Source organism: Tripterygium wilfordii, chromosome 13 (genome assembly GCF_013401445.1).
Source record: "Tripterygium wilfordii isolate XIE 37 chromosome 13, ASM1340144v1, whole genome shotgun sequence".
NCBI lineage: Eukaryota > Viridiplantae > Streptophyta > Magnoliopsida > Celastrales > Celastraceae > Tripterygium > Tripterygium wilfordii.
Window position 1 is genome coordinate 9,811,320 of NC_052244.1, and position 22,961 is coordinate 9,834,280.

General features: G+C 38.8%; 1 protein-coding gene across 1 annotated transcript; it reads right to left on the bottom strand.

Annotated features, from left to right (window-relative positions):
• Nucleotides 1-7,354, bottom strand: LOC120013581 (transcription factor MYB1-like). The gene is made up of 3 exons (XM_038865431.1): nt 7,237-7,354; nt 6,950-7,079; nt 1-562 (listed from the first exon to the last, which is right to left on the bottom strand). Exons 1-3 carry the CDS (start codon nt 7,352-7,354, stop codon nt 1-3), a joined length of 810 nt encoding a protein of 269 aa, XP_038721359.1.
• Nucleotides 7,355-22,961: the final 15,607 nt, after the last annotated feature.

Sequence of the window (22,961 nt, forward strand, 5' to 3'; positions counted from 1 at the left end):
TCATAAGATTGCTTGAGGAGCAGCTTGATCTGTACCAAAAAGATTCCAAAAGTCGACATCGAAACCGAAATCACTCATGAAATTATCCTGCAACTCCATCAGTACTGACTTTTCAGCCCATAAGTCTGTGAAAGGAAACTCACTGTTTAGTAAAGAGTCGGTCCAGTCCCTGTCGGCATCATCATTATTTAACAAGAAGATCTTGTTGGTGTTTGGTTCATGCACCGCCACCGATGCTTCTACCCTTGCTCTACCACTGGATGACCCACATACGTCGACATTGTGTTCCGTACTTTTTGGACTGTTCAGATTGTTGTCAGCTATCATTGTTGTAGTTGTGGCCCTGGTGATTAAGGGAAATGACCAAGAGTTGTTGGAGAAGGTCCAAGGGCGAGGTCTTATTACCGTAGTTTTCGATTCAATAATATTACTATTAGGATGCTGCACCTTTGGTTTTGATTTTTTCTGCTCCTCGCAAGGCTTCTTGCGCATGTTGGTGTTCCAGTAGTTCTTGACATCGTTCGCTGTTCTTCCGGGGAGTCTCCCTGCAATTAGCGACCACCTACATAGAGTAGAGACAAGAACATCACTACTACTCTTACTCATCCTTTTTTTTTTGGGTAGGTAAATGGGATTGAGAGCTCGAATATGCCTTAATTAAGCTGGGAACTAATCCATATCAACACGAAAAAGTAAACAGAAAATATTTAATATTTGGTTGTCCTACAAAATAGAAGGTGTCCACTGATGTGGTACTCTTTATAATAATGATATGTAATACATATTAGAATAATCCTTTACAGCCCCAAAACATGACTCCCCATTTTATTTTCATTCATTGTGAAAATGTTAAGTGGACTCTATGTACATGTGTTTATAATCAATGATTATTTCACATGCTGTATAGATTTGAGGATAAAATCAAAATAATATTTTGGAGATCTATTATTGCGGTTAATTAAAGTCACATGATTCAAAATAAAATTATAAGCAACGGCGATGAGCTTCAAAATACTCATTGGACATGATCATTAAATGACGCAGGCGGAATATACCACAATGATCAAGCCAACGCTCAATCCCAGGAACACAAGAACCACAATCTGAGAAAACCCTCTCAAGACTCTTTTTTTTAATATTCCAATAATAAGAACCCACAAGACATCCCACTATTCTTTTAGACCTAACAACAATTACCCTTAAGAACTAAATTGCCCATACATAGGAAAGGAAACTGCTTAATAAAACGAAGGACTCTTAGTAAATTGCAACTAAGGAAATAAAACAATAAAGACACTAATTTCCAACGCAAGAAATTGCACCAAGTCAAAGACGTCCGCGTCATTCTCCTCCACCAAGAACAAGACTCCTCCCCGAAGAGTGCACAACAGGCGATGGACCATCTGTAGCATGATACTCATAAATATCCGCAACATTAAACGTTTTGGAAATGCCCATATGAGCTGGAAGATCAACAACATACGCATTGTCATTAATTTTCTTGAGAACCTTGAAAGGACCGTACTTTTTCGGCTTCAACTTGTTGTAGGTGCCAATTGGAAACCGTTCTTTGCGCAAGAATACCATCACCAAGTCCCCTTCCTTGAATAACTGCTCCTTGCGATGCTTGTCGGCAGAGGCTTTATAACGAGCATTGGCAGCTTCCAACCTTCCCTTGACCTCGGCCTGAACTTGCTGCACTTCATTAGCAAAGTCACTAGCATTGCGCTGCATTCGGGAACTCACTGGCAGCTTGACTAAATCCACGGCATGCCTAGGCAACTGAACATAAACAATAGCAAACGGAGACTTTCTAGTTGCACTATGCACGGCACTATAGTAGGCAAACTCAGCTTGAGCAAGGGCATTGTCCCACTGCTTGGGTGTATCCCCACATATGCTGCGGATTAAATTGCCCAAAGTTCTGTTCAGCGATTCAGTTTGTCCGTCTGTCTGAGGATGAGCAGTGCTACTAAAATTCAAGGAAGTATCGAATCGCTTCCACAAAGTCAACCAAAAATGACTAAGAAATTTTGAGTCACGATCAGAGGTAATTGTCAAAGGAATACCATGTAATCGAACAATTTCCTTGAAAAATAAGCGAGCAATATGGGAAGCATCTGAGGTTTTTCGACACGGTAAAAAATGAGCCATTTTAGAGAACCTGTCCACCACCACAAAAACAGAATCGACACCCCGCTGTGTCCTTGGCAATCCAAGCACAAAATCCATAGAAAGGTCCTCCCAAATACCTTGTGGAATAGGCAAAGGAGTATATAGACCAGTGTTTTGAGATTGCCCCTTCGCAGTTTGGCAAAGAAAACACTTGCGGACAAAACTCCCAACATCTTTCTTCATATGCGGCCAATAATACCTTTCAACCAAACTAGCTAATGTTTTGTCCCTACCAAGATGCCCACCTAAGCCACCACCATGCAAGTCTTTTATCAACTGTTCACGTAACGAGGTCTTTGGGATGCATAACCGATTGGCATAAAATAAGTAACCATCATGGATAAAGAAGTCACCGATAGAAGCTTTCGTCTGAGTACAGTCACGCCAAATATTGCTAAAGTCATCATCCGTGACATATAATTCTTTGAGGAGCTCAAAACCAATAACTTCATGACTCACCGTAGTAAGCAAAGCCGCTCGTCGGCTGAGCGCGTCTGCTACTCTATTAAGAGTGCCGGATTTATGCTTGAGAACGAATGGAAATTTTTGTAAAAAAGCTGTCCACCGAGCATGCTGGCTATCAACATGCTTTTGATTATTGATGAATTTGAGAGCCTGATGATCGGTGTAAAGAACAAATTCAGCTTGTAATAAATAAGGCTGCCAATGTGTCAACGCTCGGACTACCGCATAGAACTCTTGATCATATGTGCTCCACCTCGTCCGGGTCTCACTCAATTTTTCACTAAAGAAGGCTATTGGTCGACCCTCTTGTGATAAAACTGCTCCAATTCCAGTCCCACACGCATCACACTCTACTTCAAAAGGACTTTCAAAATTGGGCATGGCTAGCTAGAACTGGCGCCGAACACAATTTTTCTTTGATCTCATTAAAGGCCCGGTCAGCTGCTGGACTCCAATGAAACTTGCCCTTCTTTAAACAATCAGTAATCGGACTTGTAATGATGCTGAAGCCTTTAATAAATCGTCTATAGAATGTTGCAAGACCATGAAAGCTCCGGACTTCACCAATACTTGTAGGGACTGGCCACTCTTTGATTGTTTTAATTTTTGCTTCATCAACTTGAACCCCTTCGGCACTAATGACAAACCCCAGGAATAGCAACTTGTTGGTCAGAAAAGTGCACTTCTTGAGATTGGCATACAACTTGTTCTCCTGTAACACCGTTAGTACCTCACGGAGGTGTTGCACATGCTCCTCCGAAGTCTTGCTATATATCAAAATGTCATCGAAATACACAACTACAAATTTTGCCACAAAAGGCTTCAAAACCTGATTCATAACCCGCAACAATGTACTAGGCGCGTTTGACAAGCCAAAAGGCATAACTAGCCACTCGTAGAGTCCATCCCGTGTTTTGAAGGCAGTTTTCCATTCATCTCCATGTCTTATCCGGATCCGATGATATCCACTCCTTAGATCAATTTTTGAAAATATTTTAGACCCCCATAGTTGATCTAGCATGTCATCCAAACGAGGTACTGGAAAGCGATACTTAATTGTTATACGGTTTATAGCTCTACTATCCACACACATCCTCCACGTACCATCTTTTTTTGGAACTAATAAAGCTGGTACGGCACACGGACTCATGCTTTCTCTGACAAAACCCTTCTTCATCAGTTCTTCCACCTTCTCTCTCAATACTTCATTCTCCTTTGGGCTCAAACGATAGTGTGGTAGATTAGGCAAACTCGCCCCGGGCATTAAATCAATTTGGTGTTGTATATCCCTTAGAGGTGGTAATTCATCCGGTAAATCATCAGAAAATAGCATACGAAATTCAGTTATTAAGGCCTGGACTTCTGCTGGTTGTTCCGTCACTGTTTCGTCTTCCACGACCGGACCCAAAAGTATTGTCTTCATTACTAATGCATGCACTTCACCTTGCTGTTTAAATTCAGATTCTATTTCATGTTCTGAACTAGATAAAATCAACAAAGACTTGTCCTCCACTTGTGAGACACCATCTAATGGCTGCTTCTTGTCAATTGGTGCGATAGCTAACTTCCTGCCCTCCCATGAAAATAGATACACATTGGCTCTACCCTTGTGTGTGGCATCAACGTCAAATTGCCAGGGGCGCCCAAGTAGCACATGTCCAACATCCATTTCAATAACATCACAAAGGACTTCATCATGATACATTTGCCCAAAGAAAGAGGCACACGGCATGTCTCTGTAACTCTCACCAACGGACCATCTTTGAGCCACCTAACAGAATATGAATGAGGGTGTCTAGATGTTTGTAAACCCAAGAATTCAACAAGTTTCTTTGCTACGAAGTTCTCACAGCTACCATTATCAATGACGAGATCACAAACTTTATTCTCCACCGTGCAAAGCGAATTAAATATTTTATTCCGTTGTGACTCATCCTCACACCTTGGTGTAATCAAAACTCTCTGCACCACACAGTTGACCCTTTCACCATTTTCCTCCGTGTAATCAACTCCTTCCAATTTCGGATCCTCCTCGTCAAACTCTTCATTCTCCTCTCCATAATCCACCAAATTTGCCGGCTTGCGATCAGGACATTCATTGGACTTATGACCAATTTTATTGCACCGATAACACTTTATATGGGCTGGTTTGGTATACGGATTTATTGGTTTGACTTGTGCGCGAGACCTGCTTCCTTCTCCAATATGGCCTGGTGTCTGGCGCTGAGCTGGAGTGCTTACAGAAGTCATCTGACTGCTTGAAGAAGATGCAGCAATTGTACTTGGTGGTTGTGGATGTTTCTCCCTACTTGTAGTATACGAAGTATCCCCACTGCCTCTTCGACCTCCTAGATGTTTTTCCATCATCTCGGCTTTTATGGCTAGATTATAAGCTTCGTCGACCGTCCAGACAACTTGCAAACCAATCTTTTCACGAATTGAAGGTCGTAGACCATTCAAATATCTAGCCACTCTCTGCATCTCCGTCTCAGAAAGATTATTTCGAGCCGACAATCGGTTAAATTCCGCTGTATAATCAAAAACTGATCGGTTTCCTTGAAAACAATTTTGATAAGATTGGAATAAATACTGTTCGTAGTCAGGAGGTAAAAATCTCCCCATTAACAACTGTTTCATCCTCCTCCAAATCCTTACGGGTTCTTTTCCTTGCCGCCGTCGATTAAACTGAAGTTGATCCCACCAAACAGCAGCGCTACTCTTGAGTCGATACGCCACAAGCTTCACCATCTTTTCCTCTGGGACTTCCATCATATCAAAGAAGCGCTCTATTTCTGATAACCAGTCAAGAAAATCCTCGATTTGCATACAACCATTGAACACCGGAATTTCAGCTTTGAACTTATAGTCATCAAGAGGACGATATCGGACTGGTCGAACTTCCTCAAGACCATCCTCTTCTTCAGAATCAGATTCTGCCACTCCTGGTCGTGCACCAAACCTGGCCTGTGCTGGTAGACCTCGATTACCTCTACCACCCGTAGGATGCAAGCCTCGCACTACAGGAATCGGATCTTCGACTCACTACGGTTGTGTTGGTGGAAGGCGAGCCATCATCTGCTCAAACATACCTCTCAGTTCTGTCATCTGCTGTTGATGAGATTCAATAGCTGTCCACACAGCGTTCAGATTCCTATCCCCATCGGCGGGAATATTACCTCTTCCTCCGTTGTCGGCGGCCATCGTCCCAAGGCGATTCCTTAAGCTCCGATACCAACTGACGCAGGCGGAATATACCACAAGGATCAAGCCAACGCTCAATCCCAGGAACACAAGAACCACAATCTGAGAAAACCCTCTCAAGACTCTTTTTTTTAATATTCCAATAATAAGAACCCACAAGACATCCCACTATTCTTTTAGACCTAACAACAATTACCCTTAAGGACTAAATTGCCCATACATAGGAAAGGAAACTGCTTAATAAAACGAAGGACTCTTAGTAAATTGCAACTAAGGAAATAAAACAATAAAGACACTAATTTCCAACCCAAGAAATTGCACCAAGTCAAAGACGTCCGCGTCATTAAAAGTACTTATTCGCTATGAAATGTTCGATTTCAACCATAACTATCGTCTCAAAGGACTAGTTCTATCATTGCAATCTAAAGATAATTACTCTTTTTTAATAAAAATTATGAGCAACAAGATATTTACTCTTTTTTAATAAAATTTATGAGCAAGGGCGATCAGCTTCAAAATACTCATTGGATATGATCATTAAGAGTACTTATTCCCTATGAAATGTTCGATTTGAACCATAACTATCGTCTCAAAGGACTAGTCTGTCATTGCAATCTAAAGATTCTCAACAGGTAACAACAAAGATAAATACTTAATAGTACAGTACTAGTTATGCCCCTACTTGGACAAAAATTGATGCATGCAATCGCAAGACACTTTAAGATTAAAAATTATAAAAATCTCATCAGAGTTATGCCCTCCTTGGACAAAAATTAATGCATGCATTCACAAGACGCACATGATTCAATTGTAAATTCGTGGACTCCATGTGCCTCACATGATACACATGAAATCATATGTATACAATTCAGTAGTTGGGATAACTGAGATACTGGCGACTAGGATATCCCTATCATAATTGCTTTGACTTCTTGTCTATTATATATGTGTACTACACATAACCACATACACCTGCCGCATGCACATTGAATCTCAGATGGTTAATGTACGTTTTTACCTTTTTTTAGTAATAAAATAAGGTGATTATGTTAATGTTTTTACCTTTTTTAGTAATAAAATTAGGTGGTTATGTTAATATTCGACTTGCCTGTTACCAAGAAGCTTATGAAGCCGCAGAATGAGATCCATCTCATCGACTGAGAATTCTCCTCTCTTGATATTTGGCTTCAGGTAGTTCAACCACCTCAATCTACAGCTTTTCCTGCATCTATTCAACCCTGCCAAATCCAAATCCAAATCCAAATCCAAATCCAAATCCAAATCCAAATCCAAAACCAAGACCAAGCAATAAATTAATATCACAAACAATTTAACTATAAACAAAATTCTAAAAAGTAAGTAAAAATGGCAACATAGCGCCGGCGCGGACGGAACCTGCTCTTAGAGGGACTTGATGCCATCTTCCTTCACCATATCTTTCAATGCACCTCCTTAAGATGTTATCTTCTTCTACAGTCCATGCACCCTTTCTCACTCCAAATGAGCCCTCCATCCTCAGTAGTATCCACATACGCTGCCTATATATATATAACCCTTATATATCTTCCATGACAACCGACGTGCATGCATTGTATCCACAAAAAGTCCTTTTTGAGCATTGGATGTAAATAAACATTTCCAAAAATAGTATAACTGTACTTTCACTTTGCATTATTATTGTTATTTTCTTCTCCTAACCACCAGTCCAAAAATTGCCAACCGTACAATGTGTTAGCTATCTAATTATTCACACTGTAAATCAACTTGTTAGAGATTTCCAAGCACTTTTTCGTCTGGTTGTGAAGTAGACAACTAATTTTGTGTGTCGTGTGTCTAGCAACTAACACATGTTTTTATTTGGTTAATTGGTTTGAAGGTAACCATTTACCACTATGCTTTAATAATATTTCATATGCAACTGTCGGGAGAAAAGTCGTAGATCAACTACAAATTAAATCAGCGTATAATCAGAGATTGGAGAGTTTGGAGAGTGACTACTAGCCCGGGATCTAATTGGAATCGGACTACTAGTCCAACAACATAGTTGATATTGCGTACATCAGACTCCCAATATCACACAAAGTATGGTACTCTGAAAATTTTATTTTTTTCCTCTAGTGTCCTGGGTCCTATGTTTTGACTAAGGTTGATATTCCGTTCATAAGAAGTATCTATGGGATTACAGTTATGCATATGGAATCGTTCCAATATATTTTGTATGTAAGTCCCTTGAGATAACTCAAAAGTTTTTTTGAACAATCCCTTAGGATTTTCACTCCTAGTACGTAACTAGCTTCACCCATCCATATCTTTCATTTCAAAGTTTGATGCTAACCATGCTTTGATGGTTGCTATCAACTCTTTATTATTCCTAGTCAATAAGATGTCATCAACATAGGAGAATAAGATGACCGTGGTGGATCGTACTTAACACAAGAGGGGGGGTGAATTGTGTCCCCAAATTTCGATAGGAATCTCTTTTTATAATTTAAAAGGAAATCAATGTCAATTAACAATTAGCACACAAATTTGGACTCTAATGATTATCCTAATCAATATTCATTCCAATGCAAGATGTGATTCAATATGGTGAATGATCAATTATCAAATAATCAAGGAATTGCAAAAACAGATTTTTCAAACAACACACTGCACACAGATTTTACAACTCAGATTTCACCTAGCAAATCAAGTCAGAATTCAACGAAATTTGGTATGCAGTATCACAACACCCTAATGAATACTATATCAAAAATTCAGATCAAAATTTAAATTTTAAGTAAGTCTGCTAATCTCGGACAGATTAGGGTTTTGAAAATCCTGCAGTTTGAAACAAGTAGTAAATATAAACAAGTAAACAAAGAAATCAACACAGCGATTTATAGTAGTTCGGAGACCCTTCTCCTACGTCTACTACCTAGATTCACCAACCTAGAATTTTCCCAACTCCACTAAGGTGTGGTTTTAAGAGACCCACAAAACTCCTTACACCAAGGGTTTCTAAGAACTCCCTCAAACTTCAATGTTTACAATTTCCCCTAACAAAGGGAATTTCTCAATGGGATTTTCAGCCAAGGTTCTCACAGGTTACCTCAAAGGTATTTGGTGTGGAACTCTCAAGATTACAGCAACACTCTCAAAGATAGGATTTTAAGAACAAGAGAGGTTTAGATTGTAAGTAAACAAAGCCTAAAGGATATAGGAACTTCCCTTTTGCAAAAGCAAGAGTAGTGAGAAGTCCTTGATTGTAGAGGCTTGTATTGGAGAAGATTGTTGTAGCAAATAGCAAGAAAGCTTGATGATTGATGAACTTGATAGCAAGAGGTTTCTCTCAAGGATAATTTTCAATTTGCTTCTCCAAGTTGTATGAAAGGGAAGATCCTCTTTTAAAGGCAATTCTCTCCTATGCTTGCAGCCATTGGATCAAACTTCAAGAGTTGATCTTTACCATCCATTGCAGCTCCTAATCTTGGTCATTGATGATTTGAGCAAACAAATCTCCACCATAGAGCATATAGACGTTGGAAGCTTGAGAGAAGTCAAGTTGTACCTTTCTTCCATAAGTGTTGTCATAAGCACAACCCTTTGATCAATGTATGTCTTCAAATCTTGAACATTCAAACTCTCTTTAATTCTCAACCATGGATGTAGATTGTACTATGTCATCTTGTCCCTTCATTTTGAATCAAAGACTTCAAAAGTGATCTCTTAGTCAAGGATCTTGTTTGATTGCACCAACCTAACTTTCTTGGTAGCACATGTCTTGAGTGAAAATGTCAAACAAGAATATATCACTAATGATAGAGAGGACAAGGTTTGTCTCACGTGTTTGAAAAGAGTTGTATCTCCATGAAAACCACAACCAATAGCCTCAATGTTGGATTCATTCAACTTGATTAAATGCCTTAGTGGAAAGTTGGCAAATATAGGATTTTTCATAGTTTCCTAGAGCTCCAAGCTCATTCTTAGAAACAGGACTTCGACCACTCTTGAACATACTGAATTCTGAGCCATATGAGACCACAATGATGATTAACCTACAAGGAAAGAGGAGGTAGAACTCCCCAATTGCATGTAAGCTCAAAGAGCTTCATATAGAGTGCATAGGTTAATTACATTAGAAAAAAAACCCAAAAAATTCATATTACTGCATGATAAATCATTTTATATGTATTAGAATGTCCATGTAAAATTTCATAACAATCGGACCGATAAATTCTAAGTGTAAATTCAAAGTCATTTTGTAAACTCAGTGTAAATGACCTTTTCTCTTGAACTTTACTAAATCAAATATGTTCATAGTGATGAAACTAAGATGCACACGACATTTCATTTAAATCGGAGTTCATTTGGTTCACCACGTTCACAAAGAACACATATGCACAAAATTAGGTAAAACCTAGTTTTGGCGGAATTTAAGCATATGACCAAATATATATGTGATGCACTTAATTTCTCATGATTATAGTCCTAAAACATATATTAAACCTTCATGTGCATGTGGTTCAAGTTTCAAGTCATTTGGACCTAAGTTGGTTAAGATATGATAATTGAAAAATTGATGCTCTAACTTAGTCCATGTATGTTTGTTTTCAAAACTTAATTTCCAGCACTATCTCAAAAATATATAATCATTTAAATTCAATTCATATAAATCAAATATTGCTTTAATGTTTCATTATCATTTATAAATGATTTAATATCATCAAAATTAGACATATAGGACCATAGGTCCAACAGACCGAACCATTTTTGGATGTTTTAATATATATACAATCATCTCCATTCTATGAAGCACTGATACAGGGATACGGCAATTCGCCATTTTCTCCTAAAAGTATGATAATGGTGAGGCGGGATACGGTTAATATAATATTCATATATATATATATATATACACTAAAATAATGATATATCAGATAATATCCACATTCTACAACAAATATAGTATACTGACATGCATATATTGATATATATACAATGATAAATGGCAATACAGTAATACATGATTGGTGTGACTCCCTACGTTGTACACGCCCCATATGAAGACCACTCTAGTACTTTCTTTTCCTTTTTTAGTTTTTTTTTTTTTTTAGTTTTAAATTGCAATGGAACTTCGGGAGTAAAAAGTTAGTGGCAGAGAGTGAATTTTAAAAGCTATCTTTGTTTGTCTGTTCTGCAATCACGTGTGTGTTCAGTGGACCACTTCTTCTTCTACTCACATTTCAGAAATAATGAAATAAATAACAAAACAAAGACAGAGAGGCGATGTCGTCGACAAATAAGAGATGCAGAGAGTCGTCGAAGAGTGATGAGGATCAGGGAAGACAGTTGAAGAATGCTTATAATCGTGCTCGCAGGCTTAAGATGAAAGAGGCGCGGAAGGCACGTGCGAGTACTAGCCAAGCAAACTCACGTGCGGGACACAACCTTGATGATCCCAGTTTCACACAAGATGAGGAAATAGTGGGTTGACAGAATAAGGAAATTAGTAGTCCTATAATAACTAGAAGTATTTACTTCCTTTAATTGTTGCTTATTATTCAAGTTACCTACAAGTAGTTTCCCTTGGGTATTCGGAGAACAATTATAGTAGAATTAGTAGTGGGTATTTCGGCTATAAAAGCCAAAGGAGTCTATTAGTTTATATTCATTCAATTAATCAAAAAAACCGAGAATTCGTTCTCACAAACTCTTGATCTTTTCTTTCGTTTAGATCAAGTTTTATCATTGATGCTCTCGTTGAGAGGTTCCTTTGAATGGGCTCTCAAAAGGAACGTCTGGAGGCTTTGGAGACCAATCTCCAAACCACCAACTCGGAGATGCAAGCAGGCTTCCAAGAAGTTCGTCAGGATTTTCATCAACAGATGGCACGTTTGGAGGAATTAATCATGAAAGGGTTGGTAAATTAGTTGCCTAACAAACCCCAAGATGACCTCAAACCACGTGGTCACTAACTCCACCACAATGAAACAAGTTATGATCAGAGACTGATGAGGAAACGTCATCAGAAGAAGAGATACCGATCGTAAAGAGCCAAGAAAAATTTCTGGCAGCCACCATACCGAGGATGAACTTTCCCTCATTCTCGGGAGATGATCCCGTAACATGGTTGAGTAGGGCCAACCAGTTCTTCATGTTCCACGAGACCAAGAAAGCTGTAAGGGTAAATTATGCGGCTTTTTTCTTGGAAAGAGAAGCCAATTTATGGTGGCAGTGGATTGAACAAATTTATTGGAAGGAAAAAAAAAGGAGGTCAGGTGGAAGGACTTTGTATGGGAATTGCTTACTAGATTTGGTCCAATAGGATTTGTCGATCACGATGCTGAATTATTGCGAGTACGACAGACTGGCGATTTACGAGAATTCCTAAAAGAGTTCGAGGGATTATCCAATCAAGTACATGGATGGCCTGAGAAAGCTCTCGTAGGAACCTTGATAAGCGGGCTTGAAACCAGAGTTGGCAAGGGAAGTCAAGGCCCGACGGCCTAGAACAGTGAACAAGGCCATTGAATATAAGCAACTAGAGAATGATTATTGGAATGATATACACAAAAGCGGACGGAGCAATGGCAAATGAATCAATAGTTTGGCCTAAGAATTACCGCCGACCAATGCTGTAGGGACCAACCCAAAACCAATTCTGCCTGGCGTTAAAAGACTATCCAGAGAAGAGATGCAAAAGCGGAGAGAAAAGGGCCTCTGCTTCAACTGTAACGAAAAATTTACTCCAGGCCACAAGGGCAAGGTACCTCAGATTTTTGTAATAGAAAATTATGAGGTAGAAGACGAAGCACCTTCTCATGAACTGGAGCTTCAGTTGCATGGAACAGGCGAGGATAGAGAAGGCACGGATCCAACAATATCCATGAACGCGTTAGCTGGAATAAGAGGACCTCAGACTATGTGCTTTCAAGCCCAAATTCAAAATCAAACCGTGGCAGTCCTCATTGATAACGGTTCTTCACTCAATTTTATTAGCAGCACCACTGCCCATAAACTTCAATTTCCTATACAATCCGTAGAGGCTTTCAATGTAAGAGTCGCTAACAGAGAGCAGCTGTCTTGTAGAGAAGTTTGTAACATGGTAGCCCTCAAAGTGCAAGGTATACACTTATGCGTGGATTTATTTGTATTGACCTTGGTGGGAGTGGATGTCGTCTTGGGTGTTCAATGGTTGGAGAGTTTGGGAAGGATCGTATTGGACTATCAACGTATGACAATGGAGTTGGCATGGTAAAATTGTCCATGCAGCCTCCTAGCAAAACAGAACCTATTCAAGCCAAATCGCTGGAGAAATTATGTCGACGGGGAGGGCAATGTTACTCCATTCAACAAATGACAGGTGTAGAAGATCAGCATAGTAATGAAGCATCAATACTGGAAGCAATTCAGGACTTGCTCATGAAGTTCTCATCTGTTTTACAGGAACCAAAATCACTACGACCATCTCATCCATTCAATCATAAGATACCACTCAAGGATGAAGCTAAGGGCGTCAACGTGGCTCCTTATCGATATGCTCATTTTCAAAAGAATGAAATTGAGAAACAAGTCAATGAGATGCTAAGTAGTGGGTTAATACGTCCCAGCAATAGTCCTTTTTCGTCATCAGTCCTATTGGTCAAGAAAATAGATGGGTCATGAAGTTCTTGCAATGATTATCGGGCACTGAATGAAGCAACTATCAAGGATCGATTTCCGATTCCGACAATAGATGACATGCTTGATGAATTGGGCGGAGCAAGTTATTTTTCTAAATTGGACTTACGTGCCGGCTATCACCAGATTCGGATACATGAAGGCGACATTCACAAGACGCTTTCAAGACTCACCACAGTCATTATGAATACTTGGTAATGTCGTTCGGTTTATGCAATGCCCCTTCCACATTTCAACTTGCTATGAATTCAATATTGGTTTGCATTTGAGAAAATTTATTCTAGTTTTTTCTGATGATATACTTGTATATTCAAAATCATAGGAGGAGCATATGGGTCATCTCCAAACATTTCTGGAAATTTTAAAAAGTCACCAGTTCCATAGTAAACCATCGAAGTGCACTTTTGCGCAAAAGGAGACGAAGTATCTAGGACATATTATTTCGCAAAACGGGGTTCATGTTGATAAGAAAAAGATTGAAGCAATGGTATCATGGCCAAAACCGACCACTGTTTCTGCGTTGCGTGGATTTCTCGGATTGACAGGGTATTACTGAAAGTTCGTAGAACACTATGGGTTGATTGCCAAGCCTCTTACTGACATGTTAAAAAAGGTAGAATTCCATTGGACCGAGGGAGGAAAAAAAGCTTTTGCTGAACTTAAGGAAGCCATGATCCAAACTCCAATTCTTGTTATGCCAGATTTTCAAGCGGAATTTAAGGTCCATACGGACGCCAATGACATTGGCATTGGGGCGGTGCTCGTACAACATCAGAGGCCGTTAGCTTATCTTAGTAAGGCGTTAGGGCCTAAGAAGAAGGGATGGTCGGTTTACGCAAAAGAGATGCTTACAATAATTGAAGCAGTCAGGTTGTGGCGCCCTTACTTGCTAGGAAGAAAATTCAAGATCTACACAGACCAACGTCCATTGAGGCATCTTTTAGAACAACGGATTATTACGCCCGAGCGGCAGAAATTCGTTGCCAAGTTATTAGGCTATGAGTTTGAGATTGTTTATCGTCCGGGTAAAGAGAATGAAGTTGTCGATGCCTTGTCACGTCAGGATGATAGCCGGCTATTGTAGGCGATAACCGGACCTAACTGTCCAATTTGGGATGAGGTTCGCGCTTGTACAAGGGACTGTGCCCACTACCAACAGCTAATATAGCAGGTTGAAGCGCAACCAGAAGAGCAGCCAGATTATGAAATTGTTCATGGGTTGATTTGATTCAAAGGGAGAATATTAGTAGCTGATGTGGAAGACCTACAAAGGAAAATCTTACATCACTTCCATAACTCAATCATTGGATGGCATTTTGGAGTCTATAGGACTTGGGTTCGTGTGGCACAAACATTTTATTGGTCGGGAATGAAAAAAATGGTTCAAAGATATGTTGCGTCTTGTGACGTGTGCCAACGAATTAAAAGTGATTCGCGTCGGCCGAGTGGTCTCCTACAACCATTACCAATTCCACATCGCGTTTGGGAGGATGTTTCCATGGACTTTATCGTGGGGTTACCACGCTCCAATGGGTTTGATGGGATCATGGTAGTAGTCGACCGACTTACTAAATATGGCCATTTTATTGCATTGGTGCACCCTTATACGGCCAAATCTGTGGCTCATGTGGTTAAATTACATGGCATACCGCAATCAATTGTTTCGGGTAGGGACAAAATCTTCCTCAGTAATTTTTGGGGTGAATTATTTAAACTCCAAGGAACTCAGCTATCTATGAGTTCTGCATATCATCCTCAATCTGATGGTCAAACTAAGGTGATCAATCGCTCTCTCGAGCAATATCTTCGAGCATTCACTCATCAAAATCCCTGAAGATGGAAATATTTTTTGCCTTGGGCTGAGTACTGGTATAATACTAGTTTCCATGCATCCATAAAGCGAACCCTTTTTGAATATCTGTATGGTAGGACTCCGCCGCAGCTAGTCAATTACGTTGATGGGTCATCACCTAATGATGAAGTTGACCGTGACTTACATGAAAGGGATGAATTGCTTGCGGAGCTCAAAAGTAACCTGGAGAAGGCCAACAATCGAATGAAAACATACGCGGACCAACATCGACGTGAGGAGACTTTTATGGCCAAAGATTGGGTTTACCTTAAGATTCAGCCCCATCGACAAAAATCTCTATCTCAGAAGGCATTATATAAGCTAAGCAGTCGATTTTATGGCCCTTACATGGTGTTGCAAAAGATTGGTGAGGTTGCTTATAAACTAGAACTACCAGCGGAGGAGCAAATCCATCCTGTGTTCCAAGTTTCGCAATTAAAACGTCGGGTAGGTGATACTGACATCAGTAGTATGGTGCTACCAGTCTTATCTCCGGATGGGCATCTGCTGGTCAGTCTGCGCCAAACTGTGGAGTATCTGAAGATAAAGCTAGGAAATCACTTTCAGTGGGAAGTGTTAATTCGATGGCACTCATTGGATGATGAAGAAGCAACTTGGGAGGACTTGGCTTTACTCAAATTGTAGTTTCCCCAATTTCCACTTGAGGACAAGTGTGCTCTTGAAGGGGGGAATGATGAGGATCAGGGAAGACAGTTGAAGAATGCCTATAATCGTGCTCGCAGGCTTAAGATGAAAGAGGCACGGGAGGCATGTGCAAGTACTAGCCAAGCAAGCTCAAGTGCGGGACACAACCTTGATGATCCCAGTTTCACACAAGATGAGGAAATAGTGGGTTGACAGAATAAGGAAATTAGTAGTCCTATAATAACTAATAGTATTTACTTCCTTCAATTGTTGCTTATTATTCAAGTTACCTACAAGTAGTTTCCCTTGGGTATTCGAAGAACAATTATAGTAGAATTAGGAGTGGGTATTTTGGCTATAAAAGCCAATGGAGTCTATTAGTTTATATTCATTCAATTAATCAAAAAAACCGAGAATTAGTTCTCACAAACTCTTGATCTTTTACTCCGTTTAGATCAAGTTTTATCAAAGAGAGAGAACAGAAAGATGTAGCCAGTCACGATTCGTTTCTCAGCCTATCGGATTTTTAAAATAATAAAAAAAAAATACGATTCATTCTCCAACGCACCAGGTACATTTTCTGGGGCAACAATGGCGCACCAGCACTAGAAACATACCCGGTGAGGGTACTCAACCATTTCTGCCGCACCGGTGCTTCATAGTTCCATCCATTATCGTAAACCCATCCGTTAAGATAACTCGACGAAACTTGAGGTTCCATTGCCTATATGCTTGTTTCAGGCCATAGATGGACCGTTTGAACTTGCAAACTTTGTGCTCTTGGCCCTTAACCTCAAAACCAATAGGCTGATCTATATAGATATCCTCATCTAGTTCTCCATTTAGAAATGTTGTTTTAACATCCATTTGGTACAAAGCTAAGTCCAAATGTGTGACTATAGCTATGATGAGGCGAATTGAAGCAATTCTCACCACCAGTGAAAATTTTCCTCATAGTCAATTCTCTTCTTTTGATTGTAGCTCTTGGCCACTAATCTAGCTTTATATCAATCTATGTTCCCATCAGCGTTATGCTTGATTTTGAGAACCCATTTATTCCCAATTGGTTTTCAATTGGGTGGAAGTTCAACCAAATTCCAAACATGATTTTGTTCCATTTACTCCATTTATTCTTTTACTGCATTTATCCATTCCTTAGATTTAGGATCTGAGAGAGCCTTTTTGAAAGATTCTGGACCATCCTCACTGCCTAGAGGAGTTATCATGAAAATCTCCCCTTCAATCTCAAATCGACGACAGGGAATATGTTCACGCGTAATCCTTTGAGATTGAGATTCAACTTGATCTTGCTCATCTTAAGCATTTTCAGTTTAATATCGCTCTCACTGTTTCTAAGCGGTTGAGATACTTTTTCGGTATCATCGATTGGGCAATTGTTAGCGCCATCATTGATATTTGCAGTTTCATACATCTGAAACTCTTTATCAACCTCTCCTAATTTAGGGAATACATTTTCCAAGAATGTGACATCTTGTCACTCTATTTAGTCACCTTACGACCTTCCTCTTTTCCAATGAAAACATATCCTTTGGAAGTCTCACTATATCTTGCAAAGATACATTTCTTTCCTCAAGAACCCAATCTTTCATATATGAAAACTGGGGTATGAATGTAAGTAGCCAAAATTGAAGGCCATAAATGCCCTAATTCAGGCTTTTGACTGGTCCATGATTCATATGGGGTTAACTTGACAGATTTCGTTGGCAAAGATTAAATATGAAGGTTGCAGTTAGCAACGCATCTCCCCAATGAGAAATTAGTAGATTTACTTGCGTCATCATAGATCTAACCATGTCCAAAAGGGTTTTGTTCCTTGTTTCTACAACACCATTTTCTTACGGAGTGTATGAAATAATTAGTTGTCTAGCTCTACCCTTTTCATCACAAAATTCTTTGCATTGTTCTATTACATACTTACCATCACGAATAGTCCTTAGAGCTTTCATGATCTCATATAATTGATTATTAACCAAATTTAACTATTTTGTGAAGTATTACAATGCTTCTGATTTATGGGAAATCAAATATATATTATCGTATCCGGTGTAGTCATCCATGAAGTGATGAAATATGAAGCACCATGTCTGACCCTCACATTCATTGGGCCACATATATTAGAATGAACCAATTGCAAAGGAACATTGGCTCCTTTTGCCTTTCCAAATGATTTTCGTGTTGCTTTTCCAACCATACAATTTTCACATGTGGACAAGTCACATTTTGTTAATGGGTCCAAAAGACCTTCCTTAGCTGGACGACTGTGTGCTAACCTAGCATTCCATACCATACAATTGTCAAGAACAATACTGAAACAAGTAACAAAAGTTGCATAATCTATTTTATTTGCATAATCAGTAGTATCCAATAGCATAAAACCATTAAGCGAATAACCAGAACCATAATAAATCTTTTCCATATTTAACTTAACACAATTATTCGCAAACTCAACTCGAAATCCCAAACTTAGAAGAACTAAAACTAAAAATAGATTATGTCTACCTTAGGGGGCATACAAGACATCATTCAGATACAAAGTGTGACCTCTTCGTAGCACCAACTCACAAGTATTGATCCCCTGCACTTTTGCAGAAGCATGTTTTTCCATGAAGATATGGCGACTTAGCTTCGGAACGTGATGATAATCTACAAAGGCCGACCTCTCCCTCATTACTTGTTTTGTTGTCACTGAGTCTATGGTCCAAAAATGAACCATTTCAGCCAACATAATACTACTATATACATTTATTTCAATAGAGATTGAGGGATCATTTATCATCTTCGCCTTAGAATATTCACGAGCGAAGTGACCCAGCATGTTGCATTTAAAACAAATCATTTGAGCCTTATCATTCTTTATTGCACCACACCATCTGCGTTTGCATTGTGCGTTTTTGAAATATAGTGCATTGCTCTTGCCTTTTTCCCTTTTCACCTTACCGTTACTACTGCCAAAGCCCGAAACTTTGCATTTAGAAGTCTGGGGCAAATGTGCCTCAAAGTTCTGTTTGTCAGCCAGAAGACAATTTTCTTCGAACTCCACATGTTTGGAAACATCATCAAAGGTCTAGGTGTTTTCATTGTGGATAAGGTTTATCCTAATATATTCCCACGGAGGCGACAAGGATTGAATGACAAACTACAATTGTTGTTCCTCCGACAACACAAGTCCAGCTTCCCTGAATTCGCTAATCATATTAGCCAACATGGTTATGTGCTGCCCTATCGTAGTGTGTGGGCACTTCACAAACCTTTTAAAGTTGAGGGTCAACTGGCACAATCGGGTGGTAGAAGTACCTCTAAGTTGTAGCTTCATTGCATCCTACAATGCTTGAGCCGATTTGTGCTTCTAAAAACGAAGCATCAAATCATATTGCATACTGCACAACATCAGTATGCGAGCTATGCAATCTTTGCCCTTGAATGCTTGAAATAGTGCCACATCACTCCTATGCTTATTAGTGTTCTATGCTCAGGTTCAACCATTGGTTGTGTCACAATTTTCAATATATCTTAGCAAGTACTGGATCTTACGATACAAAATATCGTAATTAATGTCAGTCAGCTTTTCACCTAAGTTTAGCTTAGCAAATATTGTTTTTGTAGTAGTCATCTTGTTAGAGATCATAATTCACATCCAGAGTTTGTTGTGTCATTGCCTCATATTTTAAATTAAACGTCCTAATAGCCTAACATATGTCATAAAAATAATGTATATGCAATCATAAAATTAACTTTTATTATTCTAGTTAAACCATACTAGTTTAATTTAAATAAAGGAATAAGAGAACATTATAAGAAAACCAATTTCCTTAAATAAAATTCAACCTAAAATTTATTATATCAAATGAAAAGTCTTAACATTGAATTAAATAACTAAATTAAATTTCTCTTCCATAAAAAAAACTAGATGCGCCCTATTGTAATTAGTATCAACAAAGGATAATAAAATCCTTTGGATTGCTTCATCATGTTAGTATCAACACAATATAATCAAATCCTTTGGATCACTTCATCATGACTACTATCAACAATAGGATAATCAAATCCCTTGGATCACTAAAACATTATCAACAATAGGATAATTAAATGCTTTAAATCATAATATCATGATCAACAACAGGATAATTAAATTATTTGGATCACTAATGGGCCTATTATTAGACATCGAACATATCTTTTCGGCTCACTTGGCCCCAAAAAAAATAAAAATAATCGACACCATCAAGTAATTTAAAACAATTCAAAAAAATAGTCATAATTTACTTTTCAATTTTGACATATATACTAAAATCCAATTTTAGTATGCATGTAAAGGAACAAATTCATCTTGGGAACATATAAGACTCAACCAACTTCAACCCCTAGTTCAAAAAAGTGTTAAAAACACTTTCAAACAATCTAAAATTTTTTGAAAATTTTTGCATGCAATTTTAAACATAAAATCATGCATTTTTCGTCCAAGAGTCATCACAGAGGATAAAAAATACTGGACAACCAAAAATTTATTTTAAAATTTTCGGAAAAAATGAAAATATTTTGGGCTTCTGTGGGGCCAGCACATGCCAGAAATAGATTTAAAAATATATTTTTAAAATTTTTTAAATCTGAAAGAGACCGTTGACCCGGGTCCGACTCGTGAATGGCTGTACCTTTGATGCCTGAATTTGAGGGGAACCCACAATTCTGCAGGTATCTTAAGTTCATATCAAAGGTGCTGGCCTGGTATCTTTCATTGTGGGTCACAAGTGCATGGTGAGATGGACCAGGATGAGATGGTCCAATATTCTGCTAAATCTGGTTGGGAGGTGGGCCGCCATTTTGAGCTGTGTGAACTGCATGGTTGGTCGTTGTCCTTCGATCTTGGATGATATTTTTGGCATTTTTGTGCATTTCTGTGGATACCTGATTGCTGATGAGGAATTACACATCAAATTTGTAATTACCTTGGAGGAGGTAGGCATGATTTGGCAGTAACTTCTATAAGTTACTGTTCCGTGAAAATGGTTAGAGGAGCCGAAATTGGCATAAGATTCACATGGCTTTGTCCTTCAAAAGACGTATCAAGTATTTGAGGTTGCGCTCACACTTATAAACCATATCGTTACCTTACACCAAGCTGATCGATGTGGGATTTCTTAGACGTCCTGATGGAGATCATAAATATTATATACTAGGATGACAAAAATACGAGGTAGAGGATAAGGTCTAGGTCCCCTACATAAGACAGACATACTCATTCATAATTTCTAATCCATACAAAGTTTCTGAACTCGTGCCACTCTTCCATTACAGTTGGCCGGCTCCCCGAAACTCTTTTTTACTGATATGTAAAATTTGGACTTCAAATCTGCTTCTTTAAGTTCAATCCAGAGAGGAGAGGACCACATAATAATCCCTCAGTACCATGGTCCCCTTAGCGTATATATATATATAGCTCTATCTATCAGAATCTATGAGCTGATTCATCCACAGAATTGTAATTCTAATAACGTTTTATTTTTGACAAACAGTGGGTGTAATATTCTGTGTATTTCATCTACCTCAATATGAGGTTACATATATCGTTTACAGGAGAAGGTCAAAGATACCTAATTACAACATTTCCTAATTAGAAAACTAATTACAGCAATTATAGGGATACTAATTGCTAATTACAATATGGCTTGATTACTTGCCTAAATACAATCAAGTCAATGACTATAACTCACGCCAACACTCCCCCTCAAGTTGGTGCATAGAGATCGAGCATACCCAACTTGTCAAGTGAGTTGGAAAAAACCACACTAGAGACTGCTTTTGTTAAGATATCCGCTAACTGATCTTCAGACTTCACAAAAGGAATATCTATAATCTGAGCTTCCAATTTTTCCTTGATAAAGTTCCTATCCACTTCAACATGCTTTGTACGATCATGTTGTACCGGATTATGAGCTATAGCAATAGCAGATTTATTATCACAGTATAACAACATAGCACCTTTCGGCTTATAGCCGAGATCCTTCATGACACCCTTAACCCAAAGTAGTTCACATATCCCATGGGACATCGCCCTATACTCTGCTTCAGCACTAGATCGGGATACCACTTTCTGCTTCTTACTTCTCCAAGTAACAAGGTTACCACCAACAAAGGTAAAGTAGCCAGAGGTAGATCGCCTATTAGTCTTATCACCTGCCCAATCAGCATCTGTATACCCCTCAACATCTAAGTGTTTCCCTTTATTGAACATAATGCCTTTTCCAGGAGCACTCTTCAAATATCGTAAAATTCTATTGGCAGCATCCATATGTCTTTCACTAGGTGCATGCATGAATTGACTCACCACACTCACAGCATATGCAATATCAGGGCGAGTATGAGATAAATAGATTAGCCTACCTACAAGACGCTGATACCTGTCCTTGTTGGTAGGAACGTCACCAGGATTCTCATGTAGATTGTGATTTTGTTCAATCGGTGTATCAATAGGCTTACAATCAAGCATCCCTGTCTCAGCTAGCAAATCTAATACATATTTCCTTTGTGACAGGAATATTCCTTGACTTGATCTTACAACCTCTATGCCAAGGAAATACTTCAACTCTCCAAGCTCTTTCATCTCAAATTCACTTGAAAGATAATTTTTCAAATTTTCAATCTCAATATCATCATTGCCTGTCAATATCATATCATCCACATAAATGATTAATGCAGTTACCTTATTGTTCTTGTTCTTCAAAAACAACGTATGGTCTGAATTACTTTGCTTGTACCCAAACTTCTTCATTGAAGACGCAAATCTTCCAAACCAAGCTCGAGGAGACTGCTTTAATCCATATAATGCCTTTTTTAATTTGCACACCATTCCTGCTTTCTCTGAAACACCTGGTGGAAGATCCATGTATACATCCTCCTCCAACTTTCCGTGTAAGAACGCATTTTTTACATCATATTGCAACAA